Source organism: Zosterops lateralis, assembly GCF_965231275.1.
Source record: "Zosterops lateralis genome assembly, chromosome: 34".
Taxonomy (NCBI): Eukaryota; Metazoa; Chordata; class Aves; order Passeriformes; family Zosteropidae; genus Zosterops; species Zosterops lateralis.
In genome coordinates, this window is record NC_139794.1 from 1,095,653 (window position 1) to 1,113,224 (window position 17,572).

Consider the following 17,572-nt stretch of genomic DNA (forward strand, 5'->3'; position numbering starts at 1 on the left):
TATACTATAGAGACCCCAAAATATCCCAGAGCGGCCCCAGTGTGAGTGCCCAGGGCTGGGCAATAAATTATTGGAAAATGACCCCAAAAATGGTTCTGGGACCCCCAAAATATCCCATAGAGACCCCAAAATATCCCATAGAGACCCCAAAATATCCCAGAGCGGCCCCAGTGTGAGTGCCCAGGGCTGGGCAATAAATTATCGGAAAAATCATCCCAAAAATGACAATGAGAGCCCCAAAAATATCCCATAGAGACCCCAAAATATCCCATAGAGACCCCAAAATATACTATAGAGACCCCAAAATATACTATAGAGACCCCAAAATATCCCAGAGCGGCCCCAGTGTGAGTGCCCAGGGCTGGGCAATAAATTATCGGAAAAACCACCCCGAAAATGAGTCTGGGACCCCCCAAAATATCCCATAGAGACCCCAAAATATCCCAAAATATCATAAAGTATCCCCAAATATCTCAGTATCCCCAAAATCCACCCAAAATTCCAGGATCAGCCCCTCCATTTGGGCTCCCCCTCCCCATTTTTGGTGGCCCCTCCCCATTTTCAGGGTCTCCCCCCCATTTTTGGGTCCCCCCTCTCCCCATTTTTGGGTCCCTTTTCCCCATTTTGGGGATTCCCCTCTCATTTTTGGGTCCCCCCTCCCCATTTTTGGGTCCCTTTTCCCCATTTTGGGGTTTTCCCCCCCATTTTTGGGGCCCCCTCCCCATTTTTGGGGACCCCCAGGATACAGGCCAGGCCCTGGCCCGGGTGGAACATGGAGACCCCCGAGAGGAACCCCAGAAACTCCAGCCCGAGCAGGGCCAGGGACCCCCCGAGGGCCCCCCAAAACCTGCGGGGGAGAAATGGGGGGGTCAGAGACCCCAAATCACTCCCAGGGACCCCCAAAACCCCCCAGGGACCCCCCGAGGGCCCCCCAGAACCTGCGGGGGGAAAAACGGGGGGTCAGGGACCCCAAACCACCCCAAAATTACCCCCAAACCCCCCAGGGACCCCCCGAGGGCCCCCCAGAACCTGCGGGGGGAAAGGGAGGGTCAGGGACCCCAAATCACCTCCAGAGACCCCCAAAACCCCCCCGAGGCCCCCTAAAACCTGTGGGGGGAGAAATGGGGGGTCAGAGACCCCAAATCACCCTCAGGGACCCCAAAAAATCCCCAAAACCCCCCCAGGGACTCCCCGAGGGCCCCCCAGAACCTGCGGGGGAGAAATGGGGGGGTCAGAGACCCCAAATCACTCCCAGGGACCCCCAAAACCCCCCCAAGGGACCCCCCGAGGGCCCCCCAGAACCTGCGGGGGGCGAGAAACGGGGGGTCAGAGACCCCAAATCACCCCCAGGGACCCCAAAAAATCCCCCGAAACCCCCCAAGGACCCTCATGGGAGCACTGGGAGGAACTGGGGGATACTGGGAGGATACTGGGGGGATACTGGGAGCACTGGGGGGTCACTGGTCTGTACTGGTGCCATACTGGGAGGGCCCTGGGTCTGTACTGGTCTATACTGGTCTATACTGGTCTGAACTGGTCTGTACTGGTCTGAACTGGTCTATACTGGTCCATACTGGTGCTATACTGGGAGCACTGGGGAAGCCCTGGGGGGACACTGGGGAGGCCCTGGTTCTGTACTGGTCTGTACTGGTCTGTACTGGTCTGCACTGGTCTATACTGGTCTGTACTGGTCTGTACTGGTGCCATACTGGGAGCACTGGGGGTGTACTGGGAGGCCTCTGGTTCTGTACTGTTCTGTACTGGTCTATACTGGTCTGTACTGGTCTGTACTGGTCTATACTGGTCTGTACTGGTCTATACTGGTCTGTACTGGTCTATACTGGTCTGTACTGGTCTATACTGGTCCTCACTCACCCGGGCTCCAGGTCCCCCGAGGGGCTCTTGGGGGGGTCCTGGGGGGACAAAAGGGGTGGAGTCAGTTCTGACCACGCCCACCGGGTGGTCAGCCACGCCCCCACAGCCCCTCCCCTTTCCTGTTGCCCCGCCCCCTTTGCTCCTCCCCCACCATGTGCCCCTTCCCTCTCTTCTTGCCCCTCCCCTCCCCACTTTGCTCCTCCCCCTTTTCCCTCCTCTGGCCCCGCCCCTTTGCCGCTCCCACTTCCTGGCCACGCCTCTCCCAGTGACCCCGCCCTCCCTTTGCCCCGCCCCATTTCCCTGTCAGATTTAACCATTCATTGGCCCCGCCCCTTCCCGACCCCGCCTCCTGATTGGCCAAGCCCCTCTGTGACCACGCCCCTCCTCCTGATTGGCCAAGCCCCTATTTGACCACGCCTCTCACAGTGACCCCGCCCTCCCTTTGCCCCGCCCCTATTCCCTTGACAGCTTGAACCACCCCTTGGCCCCGCCCCCTTCCCTGGCCCCGCCCCCTATTTGGCCACGCCTCCTGATTGGCCCTGCCCCTCTCTGACCACGCCCCTCCCAGTGACCCCGCCCTCCATTTGCCCCGCCCCATTCCCTTGTCAGATTTAACCACCCCCATTGGCCCCGCCCCTCCCTGGCCACGCCCCCTCCCTTGCTCCGCCCCCTCCCTGGCCCCGCCCCTTTCCTGACCCCGCCCATGCGGAGGAGGAGCCCCAGGTGCGCCACCAGCGCCAGGAACCGCCCCGGGAGCAGCGACTGTCGCGACATCTGCGATATGGGGGGGAGGGGAGGGGCTGGGAACGCCCCGCCCCCACCCCGGACACACCCGGACACGCCCCTTTTTACCAGAGACACGCCCTTTCCGGCAGAGCGGCCACGCCCGTGGGGACCCCCCTCCCCCACTCTGGGGAATCCTTTTGGTCCTCACCCCCCCGGCCCCTCCCCCACCCTCGTGGGCCCTCCCCCTCTCGTTTGGCCCCTCCCCCTTCCTTTTGCCCCCTCCTCCACTCATTTGGCCCCCTCCCCCACCCCTTTAGCCCCTCCCCTCACCCCCCAACCCCTCCCAAAGCCCAGAGCGGGACCCCTCCCCCACCCTGGGGACCCCCCCCCGCCCCTCCCCCACCCTGGAGATCCCCCCACTCGCGTTCTCTCCCCTCCCCCCGCCCCGCGCGGCGCCGTTACCGCGGTAACGCCCCAGGCCACGCCCACTGAGCTGGCCACGCCCACTGACGCGTGTATGCCACGCCCACAGCAGAGACCACGCCCCTTTGAAGTGGCCACGCCCCTTCCCGGGGCAGCGCCCGGGGACTGGGATATACTGGGACATACTGGGGTGTACTGGGGGATACTGGGGTGTTGTACTGGGGGTTACTGGGATATACTGGGGGGGTACTGGGGGACACTGAGGGATACTGGGATGTACTGGAGAGTACTGGCATGCTGTACTGAGGGTTACTGGGATGTACTGGGGGTTACTGGGGGGTACTGGGGGACACTGGGATATACTGGGGGTTACTGGGATATACTGGGGGATACTGGGGGTACTGGGATGTTGTACTGGGATGTACTGGGGGATACTGGGGTGTTGTACTGGGTTACTGGGGTACCAAGTCTCAGTGCCTTACACTGGTTTATACTTGTCTGTACTGGTTTGAACTGGTTTATGAAAGGCCGTACTGGTCCACACTGGTTTATACTGGTCTGTACTGGTCTATACTGGTCGATACTGCCCCCCCGCTCTCTGATTGGCCGCCACCCCTCCGGGCCCCGCCCCTGTTGCCGGGCGGAACGGCCGGGCACAAAATGGCCTGCCACCATCTGACGTAACCGAGCGTTCCCCGCGCTGATTGGCCATCGCCGCTCCCCCCCGCCTCCTCCGCCCGCGGCGACCAGCGTCGAGGCACGCGCGGCCGGGTGGGGTGAAGGTGAGCGTGGAAAGGGCGGGGCTTCGTGAGGTGCTGACCAATGGAAGCGCAGCGCGCGCTGGGGAGGCGGAGATTCGGTCTGGCGACCACCAATAGGAACGCTTCACGCGGCCGGGGGGCGGGGACTCCCCAGGAGATGACCAATGGGAGCGCGGCGCGCGCGGGCGGCGGCCAATGGGAGCGCGGGGGGGAAATTTGAAGCGGCGGCGGCGACAGCGACGGGCGGCGGGTGAGGGCGGAATTTGGGGGCGTTTTGGGGGGATTTTTGGGGGTCCCGAGGGGATTTGGGGGTCCTGAGGGAGTTTCTGAGGAGAATTGGGGGTTCTGAGGGGAATTTGGGGGGTTTTGGGGGGGAGTTTTGGGGGTCCTGAGGGGATTTGGGGGTCCCGAGGGGGTTTCTGAGGGGACTGGAGGATCCTGAGGAGTATCTGAGGGGAATTGGGGGGTTCTGAGGGGGTTTCTGAGGGATTTGGGGGATCCTGAGGGGATTTAAGGCGTCTTGAGGGGAACTCGGGGCGTTTTAAGGGGGATTTGGGGGTCTTGGGGGGGTTTCTGAGGGGTATTGGGGGTTCCTGAGGGGAATTTGGGGGGAGTTTTGGGCTCCCGAGGGGATTTGAGGGTCCTGAGGGGGTTTCTGAGGGGATTTAAGGTGTCCCGGGAGGAACTGGGGGGTCCTGAGGAGGTTTGGGGGGTCCCAGGTAGATTTTGGGGTTCCCAGGTGGATTTTGGGGTCCCCCTGATCCCCTGTGCCCCCCAGGATGGCCCAGAAGGAGAACGTGGCCCCCACCCTGACCAAGGTGAGCCTCCCCCTCCCCAATTTTGGGGCCCCCCCTCCCCAATTTGTGCTCCCCCTCCCCAGTTTGGGGCTCCCCAGCCCCGGGGGGGTTTGGGGTGACCTTTGACCCCTGACCTCCCCAGAGTTCGGTGCCTCCCCCCTGAGGGTGCCCAGAAAGGACCCCCCGGGCTCTGAGCCCCCCGGGAAGGGGCTGCCAGGTATGGGGGGGTTTGGGGGGTCCTGGGGGAGATTTGGGGGGTCCTGGGGGGATTTGGGGAGGATTTGGGGGGTCCTAGGGGGGGTTTGAGGGGATTTGAGGAGGTTTGGGGGGGGTCCTGGGATGATTTGGGGGGATTTAGGGGGTCCTGGGGGGATTTGGGGGGTCCTGGGGGATTTCGGGGGGATCTGGGGAGGTTTGAGGGGTGATTTCGGGGGGTCCTGAGGGGGATTTGGTGGGAATTTGGAGGTCCTGAGGGGGGATTTGGGAGAGATTCAGGTAGGATTTGGGGGGTCCTGGGGAGGATTTTGGGGTCCTGGGGGGGATTTGGGGGAGGATTTGGGGGGATTTGGGGCATCCCTGGGGAGGTTTGGTGGGTCCTGGGATGATTTGGGGAGATTTGGGTGGGGTTTGGGGGGGTCTCGGGGGGTTTTAGGGTGTTTTGGGGGGTGTTTTGTGGGTGTTTGGGGATCTTTCTGGGGTGTTTGGGTTTTTTTGGGGTGTTCTAGGCTGTTTCTGAGTGTTTTAGGCTGTTTCTGGGGTGTTTTGGGGTGTTCTGGGCTGGTTTGGGCTGGTTTTAGGCTGTTTTGGGGTGCTTTAGGCTGTTTTCAGGCTGTTTTGGGGTGTTTCTGGAGTGTTTTAGGCTGTTTCAGGCTGGTTTTAGGCCATTTTGGGGTGTTTTTGGCTGTTTTTGGGGTGTTAACCCCCCCTGTCCCCAGGTGCCGGCCGGGTCCCCCTGGAGCCCAGCGTGGTGCCCGCCCCTCCCCCACCCGTGTGAGTCACTGGGGGGCCTGGGGGGCCTGGGGTGTCATCGGGGGGTCCTGGGGTGACATTGGGGGGTCCTGGGGTGACATTGGGGGTCCTGGGGTGACATTGGGACCTTGAGGGTGACATTGAGGGGGTCCTGGGGGGTCCCAACCTCTCCCTGGGTGACACTGGGGGGGTCACAGGGACCCCAAGGGTGACACTGGGGGGTCCTGGGTGGGTCCTGGGGTGACATTGGAGGGTCCTGGGGGGTCCAAAATCCCCTTGAGATGATCAGGGGGGAGGGGATGACGATGCCCTCAGGTATGTCCAGGTGCCCCCGACCTTGTGTCCCCCAGGTGTCCCCAGGTGCTCTCAGGTGTCCCCAGGTGTGACAGGTGACCCCTGTCCCCTCTGTCCCCTCAGTGCTGGATGTTTTCCCTGGAGGATTTTGAGTTGGGGAAGGGGAAGTTCAGGGATTGTCCCCAGGTGTCCCCAGCTGTTCCCAGGTGTCCCCAGGTGATTTCAGGTGTCCCCAGGTGTGACAGGTGACCCCTGTCCCCTCTGTCCCCTCAGAGCTGGATGTTTTCCCTGGAGGATGTTGAGATGGGGAAGTTCAGGGATTGTTCCCAGGTGTCCTCAGGTGTCTCAGCTGTCCCCAGGTGATCTCAGGTGTCCCCAGGTGTCCCCAGGTGTCCCAGGTGACCCCTGTCCCCCCAGCCGGACGTTCTCCCTGGATGATTTCGAGGTGGGCCCGCCCCTGGGCAAAGGAAAGTTCAGGGATTGTCCCCAGGTGTCCCCAGGTGTGTCCCCAGGTGTCTCAGGTGTCCCCAGGTGTCCCCAGGTGTCCCCAGGTGTGTCCCAGGTGCTCTCAGGTGTCCCCAGGTGTCCCCAGGTGCCCCAGGTGACCCCTGTCCCCCCAGCCGGACGTTCTCCCTGGATGATTTCGAGGTGGGCCGGCCCCTGGGCAAGGGCAAGTTCGGGAACGTTTACCTGGCCCGGGAGCGGCGCTCGGGGTTCCTGGTGGCCCTCAAGGTGCTCTTCAAGTCCCAGGTGGAGCAGGAGGGGGTGGAGCACCAGCTCAGGAGGGAGATCGAGATCCAGGCACACCTCAGGTACACCTGGGGGGGAAAACACACCTGGGGAGGGAGAAATACACCTGGGGGGGAAAAAACACACCTGGGGGGGGGGAAAAACACACCTGGGGGGGAAAAACACACCTGGGGAGGGGGAAAAACACACCTGGGGGGGAAAAACACACCTGGGGGGGAAAAAACACACCTGGGGGGGGGGAAAAACACACCTGGGGGGGAAAAAACACACCTGGGGGGGGTGAAAAACACACCTGGGGGGGAAAAACACACCTGGGGGGGGGGAAAAACACACCTGGGGGGGAAAAAACACACCTGGGGGGGGAAAAGCACACCTGGGGGGGAAAAACACATCTGGGGGGGGAAAACACACCTGGGGGGGGAAACACACCTGGGGGGGAAAAAACACACCTGGAGAGGGAAAAACACACCTGGGGGGGAAAACACACCTGGGGGGGAAAAAACACACCTGGAGAGGGAAAAACACACCTGGGGGGGAAAAACACACCTGGGGGGGGGAAACACACCTGGGGGGGGAAAAGCACACCTGGGGGGGAAAACACACCTGGGGGGGAAAAAAAACACCTGGAGAGGGGGAAAAACACACCTGGGGGGGAAAAACACACCTGGGGAGGGAAAAAACACACCTGGGGGGGAAAAAACACACCTGGGGGGGGAAAACACACCTGGGGGGGGGAAAACACACCTGGGGAGGGAAAAACACACCTGGGGAGGGAAAAAACACCTGGGGAGGGAAAAAACACACCTGGGGAGGGAAAAAACACACCTGGGGGGGAAAAAACACACCTGGGGGGGAAAAAACACACCTGGGGGGGGAAAACACACCTGGGGAGGGAAAAAACACACCTGGGGGGGAAAAACACACCTGGGGGGGGAAAACACACCTGGGGAGGGAAAAACACACCTGGGGAGGGAAAAAACACACCTGGGGGGGGAAAAAACACACCTGGGGGGGGAAAACACACCTGGGGAGGGAAAAAACACACCTGGGGGGGAAAAAACACACCTGGGGAGGGAAAAACACACCTGGGGGGGGGAAAACACCTGGGGGGGAAAAAACACACCTGGGGAGGGAAAACACACCTGGGGAGGGAAAAAACACCTGGGGAGGGAAAAAACACCTGGGAGGGGGGAAATACACCTGGGGGGGGGGAAAAAACACACCTGGGGAGGGAAAAACACACCTGGGGGGGAAAAACCACACCTGGGACACACCTGAGGGGGGAAAAACACACCTGGGGAGGGGGAAAACCACACCTGGGGGGGGGAAAACCACACCTGGGAGGGGGAAACACACCTGGGGGGGGAAAAACACACCTGGGGACGGGGGAAAATACACCTGGAACACACCTGGGATACACCTGGGGGTGTCCTTGGGGCAATTTTGGGGTCTCTGAGAAGGTTTTGAGGTATCTGAGGGGGAGTTTTGGGGTCCCTGGGGGGATTTTGGGGTCCCTGGGAAGATTTTGGGATCCCTGGAAGGGAATTTTGGTTTCCTGGTTGGATTTAGGGATCCAGGACAACCCCAAATTTCAACCAATGCCATTTTTAGTCTCCCAAATTTTGGGGAGAAGCCTCATTTTGGGATTTTTTTTCCCCCCAGACACCCCAACGTCCTGAGACTCTACAATTATTTCCACGACCGGCGCCGTGTCTTCCTTATCCTGGAGTTCGCCCCCAGGGGGGAGCTCTACAAGGAGCTGCAGCGCTGCCGCCGCCTGGACGCCACCAGGACGGCCACGGTGGGGCCCTAAAACCCCAAAATCACCCCAAAAATGGGATCAGGGACCCCAAAAACCCCAAAAATTCACCCCAAAACCCCTAAATCACCCCAAAATCCACCCCAAAAACCCCAAAATCCACCCCAAAACCACCAGGGGAGCTGTACAAAGTGTCCAGGACGGCCACGGTGGGGACCCAAAACTTCCCCAAACCCCCAAAATCACCCCAAAAATGAGATCAGGGACCCCAAAAACCCCAAAAAACACCCCAAAAACCCCCAAAAAACCCTCAAAAACTCTACAAGGAGCTGCAGCGCCTGGACGCCACCAGGACGGCCACGGTGGGGCCCCAGACCCCCAAAATCACCCCAAAAATGGGATCAGGGACCCCAAAAACCCCAAAAAACACCCCAAAAACCCCTAAATCACCCCAAAATCCACCCCAAAAACCCCACAAGGAGCTGCCGCCCCCTGGACGCCACCAGGACGGCCACGGTGGGGCCCTAAAGCATCCCCAAAACCCCAAAATCACCCCAAAAACGGGATCAGGGACCCCAAAAACCCCAAAATCCACCCCAAAAACCCCAGGGGAGCTCTACAAGGAGCTGCAGCGCTGCCGCCACCTGGACGCCACCAGGACGGCCACGGTGGGGCCCTAAAACCTCAAAATCACCCAAAAAAATGAGATCAGGGACCCCAAAAACCCCAAAAAAAACCCCAAAAATGAGATCAGGGACCCCAAAAACCCCAAAAATCACCCCAAAAATGATATCAAGGGACCCCAAAATCACCCTAAAGATGAGATCAGGGACCCCAAAAACTCCCAAACCACCCCAAAAATCACATCTTGGAAACCAAAACCACCCCAAAAACCCCTTAAGCACCCCACAAACGGGATTAGGGACCCCCAAAATCACCCCAAAAATGGACTCAGGGACCCCAAAAACCCCCAAATCACCCCAAAAACGGGATTAGGGACCCCAAAAATCACCCTAAAAACCACCTCAAGATCCCCTAAAACCAACTCAGGGACCCCAAAACCTGCAAAATCACCCCAAAGCACCTGGAGGGGAATTGGGGACTCCTGGGGGGGTTCCCAGGGGGTTTTGAGGTCCTTGAGGTGATTTTTGGGGTCCTTGAGGTGATTTTTGGGGTCCCTGAGTGGATTTTTGGGGTCCCCTGAGAGGTTTTGAGGTTCCTCAGGTCAGTTTTTATCCCATTTCCCCCCATGGAGGAGCCGCTTTTCCCCAGAGCACCTGGCGGGGATTTGGGGACACCTGGGGGGTTCCCTGGGGGGTTTTGGGGTGCCCCGAGTGGATTTTTGGGGTCCCTGGGAGGATTTGGGGCCCCCCTGACCCCCAAATTCCCCCCCCCCAGCTGATGGAGGAGCTGCTGCTCCACACCTGGGGGGGATTTGGGGACACCTGGGGATACCTGGGGAGGATTTGGGGATACTTGGGGGGCTCAGGGACACCTGGGAGGGTCCTGAGAGTTTTGGGGTGCCCCGAGTCGATTTTTGGGGTCCCCGGCAGGATTTGGGGCCCCCCTGAACCCCAAATTCCCCCCCCAGCTGATGGAGGAGCTGCTGCCCCACACCTGAAGGGTCCTGGGGACCCCAGGGGACACCTGGGGGGGATTTGGGGACACCTGTGGGGTCCCGGGGGGTTTTGGGGTGCCCCGAGTCGATTTTTGGGGTCCCCATGACGATTTTGGGGCCCCCTGACCCGGTTTTCCCCGCAGCTGATGGAGGAGCTGCTGCCCCACACCTGGGGGGGATTTGGGGACACCTGGGGGGGATTTGGGGGTACCTGATTACACCTGGGGGGTTTTGGGGTGTCCCGAGTCGATTTTTGGGGTCCCCGGGAGGATTTGGGGCCCCCCTGACCCCCAAATTCCCCCCAGCTGATGGAGGAGCTGGCGGACGCGCTGCTGTACTGCCACGGGCGCAAAGTGATCCACAGGGACATCAAACCCGAAAACCTCCTGCTCGGCCTCAAGGGGGAGCTCAAGATCGCCGACTTCGGCTGGTCCGTGCACGCCCCCTCCCTCAGGTGAGCCCTGACACACCTGGGACAGGTGAGACACACCTGGGAGGGATTATGGGGCTGGGAAATGGCTCAAGATGGCGGATTTCGGGTGGTCTGTGCACGCCCCGTCCCTCAGGTGAGCCCTGACACACCTGGGGACAGGTGAGACACACCTGGGATATACCTGGGCACACCTGGGACACACCTTTGCCACACCTGGGGACACCTGGGATGGGTGAGACACACCTGAGATACACTGGGACACACCTGGGCACACCTGGGACACAGCTGGGACACACCTGAGACAGGTGAGGGACACCTGGAGGAATCTCTGAGGTGTCCAGGTGACCCCCAGGTGTGCGTTTAACCCCTCAGGCGCCGGACACTGTGTGGCACCCTGGATTACCTGGGCCAGGTGTGGGCTCTATGACTGCCCAGGTGTGCCCAGGTGTGCTCAGGTGTGGGTTTAACCCCTCAGGCGCCGGACGCTGTGCGGCACCCTGGATTACCTGGGATAGGTGTGGGTTCTATGGGTCTCTATGGGTCTCTATGAGGGCCCAGGTGTGCCCAGGTGTGCCCAGGTGTACATTTAACCCCTCAGGCGCCGGACGCTGTGCGGCACCCTGGATTACCTGGGATAGGTGTGGTCTCTATGGGTCTCTATGAGGGTTCAGGTGTGCCCAGGTGTGCCCAGGTGTGCCCAGGTGTGCTCAGGTGTACATTTAACCCCTCAGGCGCTGGACGCTGTATGGATAGGGATGGGCTCTGTGGGTCTCTATGAGGGCCCAGGTGTGCCCAGGTGTGCTCAGGTGTACATTTAACCCCTCAGGCGCCGGACGCTGTGCGGCACCCTGGATTACCTGCCCCCCGAGATGGTGGAGGGCGGGGGCCACGACGAGAAGGTGGATCTCTGGTGCCTGGGGGTGCTGTGCTACGAGCTGCTGGCCGGGCACCCGCCCTTCGAGAGCCCCTCTGCTGCTGACACCTACAGGAGGATCACACAGGTGAGCTCACCTGGGCACACCTGTGTCCCCCAGGTGGACCTGGGCTTCCAACCCCCATCCCTGAGCTCACCTGAGCCCACCTGGGCTCACCTGAGCTCACCTGGGCACACCTGAGCCCACCTGTTTCACTTGTCTCTCGCCTGTTTGTATCTTACCTGTATCTCACCTCTCTCACCTGTCCATGTCTCACCTGTCCCACAGGTGGATCTCCATTTCCCCGCCCACATCCCTGTCCATATCTCACCTGTCCATGTCTCACCTGTCCATGTCTCACCTGTGTCTCACCTGTCGCAGGTGGATCTCCATTTCCCCGCCCACATCCCTGTCTGTATCTCACCTGTCTCTCACCTGTCGCAGGTGGATCTCCATTTCCCCGCCCACATCCCTGTCCATGTCTCACCTGTGTCTCACCTGTCCATGTCTCACCTGTGTCTCACCTGTCGCAGGTGGATCTCCATTTCCCCGCCCACATCCCTGTCCATGTCTCACCTGTGTCTCACCTGTCCATGTCTCACCTGTGTCTCACCTGTCGCAGGTGGATCTCCATTTCCCCGCCCACATCCCTGTCCATGTCTCACCTGTGTCTCACCTGTCGCAGGTGGATCTCCATTTCCCCGCCCACATCCCTGTCTGTCTCTCACCTGTATCTCACCTGTGTCTCACCTGTCTCTCACCTGTCCATGTCTCACCTGTATCTCACCTGTCCATGTCTCACCTGTCCATATCTCACCTGTCCATGTCTCACCTGTCCATGTCTCACCTGTCTCTCACCTGTCCATGTCTCACCTGTCCATGTCTCACCTGTGTCTCACCTGTCGCAGGTGGATCTCCATTTCCCCGCCCACATCCCGGCCGGTGCCCGTGACCTGATCCAGCGGCTGCTGCAGCGACAGCCGGGCCAGCGCCTGCCCCTGCGGGGGTGCTGGGGCACCCCTGGGTGCGGAGCCACTCCAGGAGGGTGCTGCCCCCCGGCTACTGTCCACCCTGAGTGACCACAGTGACCACAGTGACCACAGTGACCACAGTGACCCCTGACCATTGATAGTGACCAGTGACAGTGACCATTGATAGTGACCATTCACACCGCCCCCTGCTGGGGCACCCCTGGGTGCGGAGCCATTCCAGGAGGGTGCTGCCCCCCGGCTACTGTCCACCCTGAGTGACCACAGTGACCACAGTGACCACAGTGACCACAGTGACCAGTGACCCACAGACAGTGACCATTGACCAGTGACAGTGACCATTGACACACAGTGACCACACCGCCCCCTGCTGGGGCACCCCTGGGTGCGGGGCCACTCCTGCAGGGTGCTGCCCCCCGGCTACTGTCCACCCTGAGTGACCAGAGTGACCACAGTGACCACTGACCATTGATAGTGACCGCAGTGACAGTGACCAGTGACAGTGACCACACCGCCCCCTGCTGGGGCACCCCTGGGTGCGGGGTCACTCCCGCAGGGTGCTGCCCCCTGGGTACTGTCCACCCTGAGTGACCACAGTGACCACACTGCCCCCTGCTGGTGCTGCCCCCCCCCCCCCGTGACCCCTGACAGTGACCACAGTGACCATTGACACTGACCACACTGACCAGAGTGACCACAGTGACCAGTGACAATGACCACAGTGACCACACTGACCACAGTGACCACAGTGACCACACTGCCCCCTGCTGGCGCTGCCCCCTGTGACCCCTGACCTGTGACCCCTGACAGTGACCACTGACCACACAGACACTGCCCCACCCTGAGGCCCCCCTTGACCTCTGACCCCCCTCCGGACACTGCCCTGACCCCATTTTGGGGGTCCCCACCCCGCGTTTATTTGGGGGCGGAGCCTTGACCCCATTTTTGGGGGGTCTCCGCCCCTCCCCCGTTATTTTGGGGGGGTTCCCCCCCATTATTGGGGTCCCTCCCGTTATTTGGGGTCCCCCCCGTTATTTGGGGTCTCCCCCTGTTTTTGGGGTTCCCCCCGCCGTTATTGGGGGTCCCCCCATTATTGGGGTCCCCCCCCGTTATTTGGGCGGGGTCTCTGCCCCTCCCCCAATAAAGTTTTGTTTTTAGCGCGGAGGCTCCGGGTGTGTGTGGGGGGAGGGGCCGGGACCACCCAGACCCCAAAACTGCCCCACAGACACCCCCTGCCCCATAGAGACCCCACAGAGACCCCTCTGACCCCACAGAGACCCCACTGACCCCCCTGCCCCATAGAGACCCCACAGAGCACCTGGGCCCCACAGAGACCCCCATAGAGACCCCTCTGCCCCATAGAGACTCCTCTGCCCTATAGAGACCCCTCTGACCCCATAGAAACCCCATAGAGCCCCTGGGCCCCATTGAGACCCCCCTGCCCCATAGAGACCCCATAGAAACCCCACTGACCCCGTAGAGCCCCTCAGGCCTCACAGAGACCCCACAGAGCACCCCCTGACCCCATAGACGCTCCTATAGGGCTCCCTGCCCCATAGACACCTGCTGTGCCCCATAGAGACCCCACAGCGCCCCCTCAGACCCCATAGAGACCCCACAGAGCCTATGGATCCCTCTGTGCCCCATAGACCCCCCTGACCCCATAGATCCCTCTGTGCCCCATAGAAACCCTTGTCCCATAAACCCCTCTGTGCCCCATAGACCCCCCCTGACCCCATAGACCCACCCAATGCCCCTTAGACCCCCCCCACCCCACAGATCACCCCCATGCCCCATGGATCCCCCCTGACCCCATAGACCCCTCTGTGCCCCATAGACCCCCCTCTGCCCCATAGATCCCCCTGACCCCATAGATCCGTCACCCCATAAACCGCACTGTGCCCCATAGATCTCCCCACCCCATACATCCCCCTGTGCCCCATAGAAACCTTTTCCCCATAAACCCCTCTGTGCCCCATAGACTCCACACACCCTAATGATCCCGCGTGCCCCATAGAACCCCTCGCCCCATAAACCTCTTGACTGCCCCATAGACTCCCCCGTGCCCATAGACCCTCCGACCCTATAGATCCCCCTGTGCCCCATAGACCCCCCTGACCTCATAGATCCCCATTGACCGCATAGATCCCTGTGTGCCCCATAGAGCCCACACACCCCATAGACCCCACACACCCTATAGACCCCCCTGTGCCCCAAAGACCCCCTTGTACCTCATAGACCATTTGGCCCTATAGACCCCCTGACCCTATAGATCCCCCTGTGCCCCATAGACCCCCCAACCCCATAGATCCCCCTGACCCCATAGACCCTCTGACCCCATAGACCCCCCACCCCATAGATCCCCCCCATCCCATAGTGCTCCCCCACCCCACTGACCCTCACCCCACAACGCCCCCCGCCCCCCATAGACCCCTCCTGACCCCACAGATCCCCCTCTGACCCCCCATAGGGCTCTGCCCCCCCCCATCCTCACCCCCAGCGCCCCCCCAGCCCCTCCCCCCTCCCCTGGCTCCCCTCCCCCCGCCCCCTCCCCCCCCCGGCCCCCCCGTTCCCCCCCCGGTTCCCGGATGAGTCTCCCCGCCCCCGCCGCCATCTTCCGCCGCACCGACCGCGCTCCGCTCCGGGATGTGAGTGGGGGCGCGACCCCCACCGGGACCCCCCCGGGCCCCCCGCCCCTCCCCCCCCGTTCCCCCGGACCCCCCATCACCCCCCCAAATCGTGTCCCCCCCTCCCCCCTCTCCATCCCCTCCCCCATCTCTGTTTTCCGCCATCGCAATTTGGGGGGGGGAATCCCCCCCCCTCCAGTCCGCCCCTCCCCCACCCACCTCGGGACCCCCTCCAGTCCGCCCCTCCCCCACCCACCTTGCGACCCCCCCATCCCATCCATCCCCCCCCCCTCCTGCCCCTCCCCCCCTCCTCCGCATCCCCCTCCCCCCCGTGACCCCCCCGTGACCCCCCGGGGTGGGGGAGGGGCCGCCCTGGGGGCCCCGGGGGGGCTCCGGCCCCTCCCCGCCCCTCCCCCACCCCGGGGCTATTTTTAGGCCTCCGACGCAGAAACGGGGAGGGGGAGGGTGGGGGAGGGGTGGGAAAAATCCTGCGCCCCTCCCCCATCGCGCGGGGGGGGGAGGGTGGGGGGAGGGGCTCGGACAGAGGGGACCCCCCCCCCCCCGGGGGGGGGAGGGGCCGGGATTGAGGGGACACCCCGGGGGACATTGGGGACACCCCGGGGTCACTGAGTGGACACTGGGGGGACACTGGGGACACTCTGGGGGGGGGTCACTCAGATTTTGAGGTCCCCCCATGGTCACTCTGGGGACACACTGGGGTCACTCTGGGGGACATTGGGGACACCTGGATGGTCTGGGGGTCACTGAGTGGACATTGGGGACACCCTGGGGGGGGTCACTCAGATCTTGGGGTCCCCTCAGGGGTCACTGAGGGGACATTGGGGACACTCTGGGGGTCACTCACATCTCGGGGACCCCCCTTTGGGTCACACTGGGGACACCCTGGGGTCTCTCTGGGGGGACACTGGGGACATTGGGGGGACACTGGGGGGACACTGAGTGGACACTGGGGACATTGGGGACACCCTGGGGGGGGTCACTCACATCTCGGGGACCCCCTTTGGTCACTCTGGAGGACACTGGGGACATTGGGGACACTCTGGGGGTCACTCACATCTCGGGGACCCCTCTTTGGGTCACACTGGGGACACCCTGGGGTCTCTCTGGGTGGACACTGGGGACACTGGGGGGACACTGAGTGGACACTGGGGACATTGGGGACACCCTGGGGGGGGTCACTCACATCTCGGGGACCCCCCTTTGGTCACTCTGGGAGGACGCTGGGGACATTGGGGACACTCTGGGGGTCACTCGGATCTCGGGGTCCCCCCTTTGGGTCACTCTGGGGACATTGGGGACACCCTGAGGGTCACTGGGAGGACATTGGGGACACTGGGGGGACACTGGGGACCCTCATTGGGGTCACCTGGATGGCCTGGGGGTCACTGAGTGGACATTGGGGACATTGGGGACACCCCAGGAGTCACTGGGGAGACATCGGGGACCCCCCTTGAGTCACTCAGATTTTGGGGTCCCCCCTTTGGGTCACACTGGGGACATTGGGGGGGACACTGGGGAGACACTGGGGGGACATTGGGGACACCTGGATGGCCTGGGGGTCATTAAGTGGACATTTAGGACATCCCATGGTCACATTGGGGACATCGGGGACCCCCCTTGAGTCACTCAGATTTTTTGGACCCCCTTTGGATCACTCTGGGGACATTGGGGGGACATTGGGGACCCCCCTTGGTCACTCTGGGGACATCAGGGACACCCTGGGGTCACTCTGGGAAGACACTGGGGACATTGGGGGGGACATTGGGGCACGCCAGGGTCACTGGGTGGACATTGGGGACACCCTGGGGGTCACTCAGATCTTGGGGTCTCCCCTTGGGGTCACTCTGGGGACACTGGGGACATTGGGGACACCCTGGGGGTCAACCCTGAGCACCCTGTGGTCACTCTGGGAACATCCTGGGGGTCACTCAGACACTGGGGACACCCCTGTGGTCACTCTTGGGGGTCACTCGGACATTGGGGACACTCCAGGGGTCACTCTGGGGGCACCTCGGACCCCCCTGTGGTCACTTTGGGGACACTGGGGACACCCTGTGGTCACTCTGGGGACACCCTGGGGGTCACTGGGGACACCTTGGACCCCCCTGTGGTCACTCTGTGGCCCCCCAGGGGTCACCCTGTGGTCACCCTGCGGTCACCCTGTGGTCACTCTGTGGTCACTTTGGGGGTCACTCGGACATTGGGGACAGACTGTGGTCACTCTGTGGCCCCCAGGGATCACCCTGCGGTCACTGTGGTCACCCTGTGGTCACTCCAGCCCCCCCAGGCCTCTCAGTGTTTGGGTGTGGCCGCAGTGACCTCTGACCTTTGCCCTCCGGCCAGGTCGGCGCCCTCGGCCCCCGCCGCCCCTCCCCCCGCCGCGGGCGAAGGGGGGGGACCCCCCGCCCCTCCCCCCAACCTGACCAGCAACCGGCGGCTGCAGCAAACCCAGGCCCAGGTGGATGAGGTGGGTGTGGCCGGGGGCGTGGTCAGTGACATGAGGTGTGGTCAGTGACATGGGGTGTGGTCAGTAGGGTGTGGTCAGTGGGTGTGGTCAGTGACATGGGGTGTGGTCAATGGGGTGTGGTCACTGGGGAGGGGTCAGGAGAAATGGGC

At 62.1% G+C, this 17,572-nt stretch overlaps 3 protein-coding genes across 3 annotated transcripts in view; 1 reads left to right on the forward strand and 2 right to left on the reverse strand.

Moving 5' to 3' along the window:
- Positions 1 to 639: 639 nt before the first annotated feature.
- TMEM107 (transmembrane protein 107) lies at positions 640 to 3,081 on the reverse strand (the record flags this gene model as incomplete). The annotated part of the gene is made up of 4 exons (XM_083881587.1): positions 3,064 to 3,081; positions 2,572 to 2,649; positions 1,876 to 1,913; positions 640 to 847 (listed from the first exon to the last, which is right to left on the reverse strand). Exons 2-4 carry the CDS (start codon positions 2,647 to 2,649, stop codon positions 640 to 642), a joined length of 324 nt encoding a protein of 107 aa, XP_083737713.1. The 5' UTR covers positions 3,064 to 3,081.
- A 1,483-nt stretch (positions 3,082 to 4,564) lies between these two features.
- Positions 4,565 to 12,394, forward strand: LOC310921458 (aurora kinase C-like; the record flags this gene model as incomplete). The annotated part of the gene is given in 9 exon segments (XM_083881588.1): positions 4,565 to 4,603; positions 4,727 to 4,799; positions 5,518 to 5,572; positions 6,466 to 6,657; positions 8,258 to 8,396; positions 10,278 to 10,426; positions 11,232 to 11,406; positions 12,228 to 12,321; positions 12,324 to 12,394. Coding segments are annotated over 9 exon segments (987 nt in total).
- A 4,751-nt stretch (positions 12,395 to 17,145) lies between these two features.
- Positions 17,146 to 17,572, reverse strand: part of LOC310921459 (multifunctional procollagen lysine hydroxylase and glycosyltransferase LH3-like) — a gene marked incomplete at its 3' end in the record, with an annotated part of 25,286 nt that continues 24,859 nt past the window's right edge. The window contains exon 19 of the mRNA XM_083881589.1: positions 17,146 to 17,178. Within this exon, the coding sequence (XP_083737715.1) occupies positions 17,146 to 17,178 (33 nt within the window). The remainder of the gene's footprint in view (positions 17,179 to 17,572) is intronic.